Source organism: Acipenser ruthenus, unplaced genomic scaffold, assembly GCF_902713425.1.
Source record: "Acipenser ruthenus unplaced genomic scaffold, fAciRut3.2 maternal haplotype, whole genome shotgun sequence".
NCBI classification, from domain to species: domain Eukaryota; kingdom Metazoa; phylum Chordata; class Actinopteri; order Acipenseriformes; family Acipenseridae; genus Acipenser; species Acipenser ruthenus.
The window spans coordinates 236,703-246,594 of record NW_026708779.1 but is presented as its reverse complement, the minus strand read 5'-3'; the positions used below and the strand labels follow the sequence as shown (position 1 = coordinate 246,594).

Genomic DNA, 9,892 nt, shown 5'->3' with positions numbered 1-9,892 from the left:
CTCTACTGTGGTATTATGCCTTTTTTTCGAATGGCTCATATATATATATATATATATATATATATACACACACACACCACTATTTATAGATACGCTGTGGGTGGGACATGTATTGCTCTTTTAATGTACTCAGACCCCTTACTTACTAAATATTGTTTTCCCAGAATAGCTAAACCTCTAGATGCAAAAGATTCTAGTGATCAAGTCGTCTCACAAGCACAGTGGTCCACCAAAATATAAACTGGTTTCCTTGAATACTCTTTCAAATACATTCAAATGATTTCAATTAAAAATCCAAATCGCCCAGGTGCAGTTGTCTCCCTAAATAGTATTATTATTATTATGATGTATGTATTTATTTATTTATTTATTTGGCAGGTAACACAGGTGACACAGGGCAGTACAGGGTTACAATGCAAGATTCATATTTAAATAACATTGTGATGATGTGTAAGCACACATGTTTTTCATTTTTAGTTTAACCGCTAGAAAACTATTCCTTTTTTCAAAATTTCTAACATTTAAAAAAGTAATAAAATTAAACAGAGCGTAAAATCAAGTTACACATCCCACATCACGTCTGTATTAACCTACCAGTATCTTATTTTAGCTTATCAGCAGGTTCAAGAACATATCTTATTTGCTTTACTGAACATTTCTTTCCAAACCCATACTTAGACAATAGTTAGAGCTGCATTGGCTTTTACAAATTCGTTGTATTAATTCAAATTTAAAAGAAAGTGTTAAACGGTGCTGCTTCATCAATTAAAAAGCAAAACACAAAACCATGCACCATCCAATAACCAGTAAACATTTTAGCGTTGCGTACGGTGCAGCACAATTACATTCAATTTCCAGCTGTACAAATTCATTCATTTTGTTAAGCAGAACCATAAACATACTTTACAAGTGTATCACTGCATTGTACTGGCATGTAGAACAAGTTACAGTATGTATGAAAGTCATTCAAAAGTATTCTATTCAAGCAACATGTTTTTTTTACATCGGGCCATGAACACTTCCTTCCTCTTATCGGCTCATTTTCCTTTCGAAGTCTTAAGTTTGTCTTTGTTTCGTCTCCAGTCACGAACACGCATTTCAACAAATTCAACCACGTGCAACTTCAAACCTGTCGAGTTTTTTTTTTTTTTTTTTTTGATTGTCCTACTTGATCCAGTCTGAAAGTCACCTGCATTATTATAGCACTGCAGTTACAACAAATGGAAGACTCGATAAGTTTACCCCTCTGCTTTATAACCAATAGCCGTTTGGTACAGATCCCAGGGGGCGGGCTCAGTCTGAATATTGACAAAATCGATGGCTCGGGAGGAGTGTTGGGAATAAGGAAATTGATAGAGACTGACAGCTATTGTGTTAAGACTAATTGAAGCAGTACAGCTGTGACATTTTGAAAGTCTGAAAGCCTGTGTTTAACATTCAAAAGGACCAAGTGTATCGAGAGCAACAAATTGAAAGTTTCAATTAGAACGGTGGTTTGGTATACCTGCCTAGCAACATGACCTGAATGCCGTAGATCCTGAAATCGAGTTGTTGACAGTTCAGTTTGCGTGAGCCATAACCGTGGTTGTAGTAATCCCACTCTGGCACTGGTACAGTAGTTTAACATGAGAAACGCCGGCGCATACGTCTCACAGGTGTATTAGTCGCTTCCCCCTTTTAAGGGCCCCGCAAAAATGCCTAGAAAATCAACTTCTAAAACGGAGATTGTAACCTGACGTACCTGCACTTCAGAGACAGAAAGAAGACTTCCGTTGCACAGAGTATGATCCCTTCCTGGTTTTCATGATGAGATTTCTGATAACTCGGGTGCATGATTATTTTTTTTCCTTCTTCTTCTTCTTCTTCCCGGCGTTGTCGTCGCCGTGCGTCCGCCTGTGTTTCTTCATGTTCCCCTTCTGGCTAAACTTCTTCCCGCAGTCCGGACACTCGAAGGGCGTTTCCCCCGAATGCACCAGCAGGTGTTTCTTGAGGTTCCCCAGGTGGTTGAACCTCTTCTGGCACTCCGTACACGGGAAGGGCTTCTCGCCCGTGTGAATCCGGCAGTGTTTGTGGTAATCCCCCGCGCGCTTGAAGCTTTTACCGCAGTCCTCGCAGACGCGGAGGCGCCGCTGCTGCCCCTGCCCTCCAGAGTGCTGCTCCCCCTGGTGTTTGCGGAGGCGCCGCTCCTGCTGCTGCTGTCGCTGCCCCTGCCCTTCGGAGTGCTGCTGCCCCTGGTGTTTGTGGAGGCGCCGCTCCTGCTGCTGCCCTTCGGAGTGCTGCTGCCCCTGGTGTTTGTGGAGGCGCCGCTCCTGCTGCTGCCCTTCGGAGTGCTGCTGCCTCCGGTGTTTGCGGAGGCGCCGCTCCTGCTGCTGCCCTTCGGAGTGCTGCTGCCCCTGGTGTTTGAGGAGGCGCGCCGCGCTGCGGAAGGAGGTGTTGCATTCGGGGCAGGGGTGGAGGGTCTCGCCCACGTGGAGCAGCCGGTGCCGCTTTAAGTTCTCGGCGCGTTTGAAGCACCGCTGGCACTCCGGGCACTGGTAAGGAGCAGAGCTGGCGTGGATTTGCTGGTGCTTTTTCAGATTGCCGACCTGTAGAGGAAAACCAAAATAAGTGTATCGTAGATTAATAAGATCCTACATCTGAATAATATGACCCTACATTTGAATCATAAATTATAATAATAACCCTACAAGTTTTTTTAAACTTAATTGTTAATTCCAATTTTTTATAAATAACTTGGGCTTCCTTAGTCAGATATTCACATTACAGAAATATGTTTGAATACAATTCTTATAACTCTAGAGAAAACAATATTTGACAACAGACATTTTTCTGCTTTAATAAACATTATCTTAAAATTGTGAAGCGTCTTAAATATATATTTTTTTAGACCGTGAAATAAGCCTTTTAATTATTATTATTACACACCTGATTGAACATCTTCCCACAATCAGGGCACAGGAAAGGAGTCTCCCCGCTGTGGATCAGCTCGTGTTTTTTCAAGGTGCTGGATTCCCGGAATCTCTTCCCACAGTCCGCGCACTGGAACGGCATCGCCCCCGTGTGAATCCTCTGGTGCTTCCGGAGAGCTCCGGAAAACCGGAACCTTTTCCCGCACCCGTCACACGGATAGGGCATCTCTCCAGTGTGCACGCGCTGGTGCCTTCGCAAATGCCCTGAATCCCAGAACCTCTTCCCGCACTCCGAGCACTGAAAAGGAGGAGCGTCTTCCGAGTGAACCAGCCGGTGCCTTTTCAGGTGTTTGGCTGTTTTGAAAACCTTGCCGCAATCCGGGCAGCAGAATGCAACGGGAGTCTCGTCGCTGTGGATTTTCTGGTGCATCTTCAGATGCGACGGGTCTGTGAAACAGCGGCCGCACTCGCCACAGGGGTGGGGGAGCGGCTTGCCCTCGTGCTGCTGCAGACGGTGCTTCTTGAGGTTGGCGGCGTAGAGAAAGTGCTTCCCGCATTCGGCACACCGGTGTTTCCTCCGCCAGCGGCTTGCCTCTAAAATCAACAGTCCGACGTCTTTAGAGGCAGCCTCAGTTTCTCTGTGGACCAGCCGGTGCCTTTTAAGGAGCTCCAAGTCTCTGAAAGTCTTAGAGCACTTTTTGCACGGATGACACTGACCTTCCTGGTGGGTGTCCCTGTGTTTTTTTAAGGTTTTCGGGGTGGGGAAACGTTCCCCGCAGTCCGCGCAGCTATGTTTGCCGAGGTTCTTGTCCGTGCCGGCGTCGGTGGGTTCTGGATTTTGCGCCTGGGACTGGGACGTCTGTCTGGATCGTGAGGAAGTCCTTCTTGAGCTCACGGGCCTCGTCCTGCGTTTCTCGGCGCGTTCTTCTCCGTGCAGCTTTTTCATGTGCTTGTCCAAATCCTGACTCGCGGGGAAAGCCGTCGGGCAGTGGGGGCAGGCATGGGATTCTGCGATCACACCTGGTTCAAGGCAGAGAAAGAAAAATGTTAGAGTAAATATTTCCTGCAAATATCGAGGATTTATTAATTGTGATACAGGGGGGCCACTCATTAGAGACTGCTGTGAAAGGTTGAAGGTTGATCATCCGCAGCTCCTTAACGCTCAGTCAGGGTTCGAAAGCAAACGTTTCGGCTGGCAGCGTCTTCTTTAGGACAGTGCAGGTATGGAAATAAGAGCACTTTGATCTATAAAAAGACACACCTGGTCCTGTTATCTAGACACACTGTGGCTAATCAAGCTGGTAGTAAAAACTGTAATGGGCGAAACTGAATCTTATTTCCATCCCTGCAATGTAATTCCAGTCCAGTTCAGTCTAGTGATATTAGACTGAGTTACAATGCAGGGATGGGAATAATAGGTGAAACTGCTATGCAACAGCATCCCAGCTATTGAGTGGGCAGGCTTTAAAATCCACATTTTTAAAAAAGTCACCAGGATGTCAAAACTGCAACAGAAAACGAGATACCAAAAGAATCTAAAAAAAAAAAATGAAATCAAGAAAAAAATACATTGAAACAGAAGCTGGATATTTTAACACCAAGCACGTCGAAAAGCAACATACTCACATTTCACATCAGCGGTGGCCGGCTCGGCTGCCATCTCTTCTGTTTTAGCATCTCCAGAACCCTTGGCGGAGCTTCTCAGTGACGTGCGAACTGTCCCTGGCTCTTCAAGGTCACTGAGTCCGCACTCGTCTCCAGGAACGGATTCCATCTCCGTTCCTCCCTCCTCTAAAGGAGTGTCTGTGTCTTCATCTCCCACCCGGTCAGTCTTTGCAGGAGGGAGAGTCGTCTTCTTCTTCTTATTATTATTACTATGATGATGAACAGACTGCAGTTGGGGTCGGTTGGTTGTCGGTTGAAGGAGAGACTGCAGTTGAGGGTCATCTTCTCGGCCTGCTGCCTTTTCTCTCTTTTCTAGGATTTTAGCGTCCTGGTTTTCAGGGGCGTTGGTGCCAAAAGTCTTCGGATCTGGGACCTTTATGTCTTCAGAGGTCTTCTTGTTAGGGTGGAGGGATCCGGTTTCGTGGACCTTCTTGTCGATAACGACCGAGTCCGGTCCAGGGTCATCGTTTTCTAGGTCAGATTCCATTTCAGTCTCGTCTGCCCCATGGGGGTCGGGGGTCTTCACATCCGAGCGGGCTGACCGAGGTTCAGGGGGGTCATCGGAAATCTGGGGGCCTTCTTTTTCACCCCCCTCCTCCTCCTTCTCTGCAGGATCAGTGTCCATAGCAGAGACGTCATCACTGCCCTCAGGAACTGCTTCAGGGGCGGACACGGTATGGTGGACAGATTCCACTGGTGGAAGACTGTTGTCCGAGCGGACGTCATTTAGCTTGTTGGGGGGCATGTATTTTGGTTCAGGGACCTTCTCTTGGTCCGTATAGACAGATTCCACAAGCGGGAAATCTTTGTTGGTGTTGGTAGAGTCTAGTTGATGTTCATCATTAGTGTGGACTTCCGTTTGGACAAATGCAGCTTGAGGGACCTCCATTTCTATGCGGACAGATTCCTCTTGCGGGGCTTCTTTCTTGACGCGAGCAGACACCAGTTGTGAGACATAGTTAGGGGTGTTTTTTTGAAGACTGACAGCATGTAGTCCAGGGGCACGGTATTGATTGAGGACAGATCCCAATCCACCGACGACAGCATCACCACGGACATCGTCCAGTTTGTCAGTAGGGACAGTTTCCTCCCCCCGATTGTAGGACATTTCCAGTGGAGAGACAGCCTGATTACTGTGGGAAGAACATTGTCTGGGGGGGACAGTGTCCATACTGTGGACAGAAGTTTGTCCGTCATACAAATTACAGACCAACTTTTGCCCTTTAACAGTAATATTGTTAACAGACAGTCCACTGACAATACCAAGGAGAGCAGCAGGTTGTCCACTGTCCATACTGGAGAGGGCAGGTTGTCCACTGTCCACACTGGAGACAACAGCTTGTTCAGGCGCCTCCTCTCCAATCCGGACCGACCGCCGGGTCTTGGGAACAGAATCCGGCTCCGGGTCTTCCACCTTGATCTGCCCGGGTTCCAGAGCGCACGCCTCTTCCTCCTGGTTGACGGAGTCGCACTGCCGCTCCTCTTCCTCTTCCTTGACGTCTCCGCCCGGCTCGTAAACCTCCACTTTGATGTGGACGGGCCGCTGCTCCGTATCCCGCACCACGGCCCGGAGGGACGGGGTCTGACGGAGGAATCTGAACCGGGTGGAGCCCCTCTCCAGGTCGAACCGGCTCACTCGGAGGATCCCGGGGTGGGGTGGGTCCGGCCTGGGGGTGCACTCTGTTTCCGAAGTCTCCTCTTTGATGACGGGATGTTGGAACCCCTGATTGCCTTCGGCGTCTGCGTAAAAAAAAAAAAAATGTTATCACGTTATCAGTGGTTTATTGGCATCATGCATTTGTGGGAATAATAAGTTATTACTAATTTGTACAAAACTCTGTTTTATATAAGCCAGTTTATCTGTGTCACTTTGTGTGTGTGTGTGTGTGTGTGTGTGTGTGTGTGTGTGTGACCCTGAGCAAGTCACTGAACCTCCTTGTGCTCCGTCCTTCGGATGAGACGTCAAACAAACAAGGTCCTATTGGAAGTGACTCTGCAGCAGCAGCAGCAGCAGCAGCTGTTGATGCAGAGTTCACCCCCCTAGTCTCTGTAAGTCGCTTTGGATAAAAACATCTGCTGAGTAACCAATTGTCATTATTATCATAATAATAATAATAATAATAATAATAATAATTATTATTATTATTAATAATGTGTTTACATTTGAGGGGATTTAGATAGAGATAGATAGGAGAGAGATGAGATGGAAATAAAACTATTGCATAGCAGATCCATTACTGCTTTTACTAGGAGTTTAATAAGACACAGTTGAGCATGTTACCTGTACACTGTGTGTGTGTGTGTGTATATATTACACACAGGAATGAGAAAGGAAACTTGCATTGTCATTTTAAACCGTCAGGTTCTACACCAGGTTAAGAGCGTTCAGATATTGGCCAATATTGGAAATATTTATATATGCGTTTACTGCTTTCATAATGAGCTTGTATCACAAACACTGATCTGTCAAAGAACCCTACTCACATGTTGAAGGGACGCTGGCAGACGGTCCTTGCTGAACGTAGGTTTGGTCCTGTGTAGTGTGGTTCTGTTCAGTCTGGACCCTGCCGTACTGCTGCTGCATGTAGACCAGTCCATACTGTGGCACCGGGACCGACTCTCTGGGAGGGTCACAGCACGGCACAGGCTCCTCTTTGATCCGGACCTCCCGGTTCTCCGATACCACCCACCGGATTGGCGCTGGGTTGGGATGAACAGACTCCATGGTCGGGTCTCTTCGATCTCAACTCTGCATCTGTGTGGAACTGAGGGAAATTATACTATATTTAGTATAGGCTGGTTTAATTGACAGTGTAAGTCAGTCAGTCAGTCAATCAGTCAATCAACAGCATGTACAGAACAGTGTCATAAGAAATTACAATGAGTTTAACCAGCCTGTCAGTGACATCATCCATCCCCCATCCCAGCAATATAAACCAGACTGTCAGTGACATCATCCATCCCCCATCCCAGCAATATAAACCAGACTGTCAGTGACATCATCCACCCCCCATCCCAGCAATATAAACCAGACTGTCAGTGACATCATCCACCCCCCATCCCAGCAATATAAACCAGCCTGTCAGTGACATCAACCACCCCATCCCAGCAATATAAACCAGACTGTCAGTGACATCATCCATCCCCCACCCCAGCAATATCAACCAGCCTGTCAGTGACATCATTTCCCCCCCCCCCCAGCAATATCAACCAGCCTGTCAGTGACATCATCCCCCCCCCCCTCCCCCATCTCAACATCCAAAAGCTTTGCACATCGCCTAGAATATTAGGATCGAGTCCAAAAAAATATAAACTATACAAACATAATTTAGATCTTTTTAAGTTAACATCATGTAATCAAAGAAACTGCAACATGATATCGCGCAAAAAAAAGGTATATACTGGAAGCCATAACAATAGCAGTGCAGGAGTGTTTCATGTTAGATTTAAGAAATGTCACATTCTTAAAGTAGATGGAAAACTACAAAGCGGTGGTATAACGGCGTGTGATTCTATATGTTAAGGTAACATTGTACAGCAGGTTTCATAAGGCTTTATGAAGCAAAATCAGTTCATTCTATAGGGTGATGATGGAAAAAAAAAATTGTCCAGAGCTGTGCAGTAACTGTGAATTATTTAAGATGTTAAGATTAACCCACTAAGTACCAAATACTTTTCTTTGGGATAATAATGCAAAACTTTTGGTCATAGCTGTATGTGTTTTTTCGGAGGGGGGTGGGGCGCACTAATTTCTGTGCTGTACTCAACCACAGCCCCGCTCACGGCACTCGTATACCCTCCCCCCTTTTCTACCGTAAGTTTAGACGAGTGCTACACAAAAAAAATACTTTAAATCTCACGCGGAACAATCTTAAAAACACACACAAACACATCGCAACACAAAGTGTGACCTGCCCGACCGCAATAAGCGCGCATTTGTGTAGCTCTCTGCACGCTACCGACGGCGTAAAGACAGCCGTTTATTTATCTATTATTTTTGGGTTGTTTTTTTTTTTGTTTGACTCTCTTGCATACGGCAACCTCTAAATACGAGACAAATGTTTCATTAGATCTTTTGATATTCCTAGTAATAACTCATCTACACGTAAGTCGCCAGTCAAAAAGGCGGGTGTGTCGCCGATTTAGATATTTACGCAACGTACTATAGTATAGTACGCAACGTAGCTTTATAAAAACAAAAATAAGTAAATCAAATGCTGTATATATTATCGGTTGACTTGTGGTGCTATCATTTCGACTCATTTTGGATTTTAACGCCCCATTTTTAAGGCATAGTACACTCTGTGAATTATTATTTATTTGTTAAATTGCGGTACATTATCCGAATCACAATTAGTGCCACAGTTAAGACGACCAGACGAATCTGTTCCTGTTTACACACTTGAATTGCGACGGTATGCTTAGCACAGGCTGCTACATAAAACACATCATTTTAATACAAAATAAATGACACGCAATGCCAGCACGCGTTAACATTACATTCTCTGCTTTGCGGTCTTTCTAAAAACAGCACAGCAAAAGACAAGTTTATTAAATTCGATATGTAAAAAAATAAACAATACATGACTCACCGTCTCTGTATCAGCTTTTCTACAGCGCCGCCATTATTAACAATGCGCTCAAATACTACGTCTATGGAACCCGCCCACTCCTGTTTGCGATTGGCTGCTGTCTGAACTTGGTGTTGTCGGAGTTTGAACTGTGGTGATTGGATAGCCATACCTGTCTGTCTAAGTGCCAGCTGCGATGCGAAACGGTATATTCAGGGGGGTGGCGTGCATTTTTTAAAACAAATTGCTGATTTCAGCAGAGGTTCTGATAGAGGTTTTGGTAAGGAATTTGTTATAATTTTTATTTTGGTGATAACTTTTTAAAGAGTTGTTTTAAATATGTATATAAATATATTATATAAATATAAATATATATATATATATATATATATATATATATATATATATATATATATATATATATATATATATATACTTTTAAATGTACGTGTACTTCATAATAATAAAAAAAAAATTTACAAGAAATATTTTCAAACACGCTTTCCCTTGACAAAGGCGTGTTAAACACACAGAAACGTTGGGAAGTTGGCTCTTTTGAGCAAAAACTTTATATAAAACAAGTTTTTGCTCAAAAGAGCATCAAAAAGAAACTTATAACTTGTATTTGGATAAAATTCACTAGATGTGATCGAAAAATGACAAACTCTGTTTTAGAGCAGGTGCAGTGACTTTTTATTGTGCTGATTAACAATTGACGTTACGAAGATGCTGCAGAATGATCTGTCG

The 9,892-nt window shown here is 44.7% G+C and overlaps 1 protein-coding gene across 1 annotated transcript; it reads right to left on the bottom strand.

Moving 5' to 3' along the window:
• Positions 1-348: 348 nt before the first annotated feature.
• On the bottom strand, positions 349-9,275 carry LOC131735979 (zinc finger protein 629-like). The gene is made up of 5 exons (XM_059021733.1): positions 9,167-9,275; positions 7,059-7,339; positions 4,536-6,314; positions 2,926-3,929; positions 349-2,585 (listed from the first exon to the last, which is right to left on the bottom strand). The coding sequence occupies exons 2-5, from the start codon at positions 7,297-7,299 to the stop codon at positions 1,836-1,838; spliced, it is 3,774 nt and encodes a 1,257-aa protein (XP_058877716.1). The 5' UTR covers positions 7,300-7,339; positions 9,167-9,275; the 3' UTR covers positions 349-1,835.
• Between the last annotated feature and the right edge of the window lie 617 nt (positions 9,276-9,892).

Excerpts from the sequence above, each read along its gene's own strand:
- LOC131735979 (XM_059021733.1), bottom strand. The coding sequence starts at position 7,299 with ATGGAGTCTGTTCATCCCAACCCAGCGCCAATCCGGTGGGTGGTATCG. Across the intron at positions 3,930-4,535 it reads GGCCACCGCTGATGTGAAAT|GTGTGATCGCAGAATCCCAT; the intron begins GTGAGTATGTTG and ends GCCTTGAACCAG. Across the intron at positions 2,586-2,925 it reads GTGGGAAGATGTTCAATCAG|GTCGGCAATCTGAAAAAGCA; the intron begins GTGTGTAATAAT and ends TTTCCTCTACAG.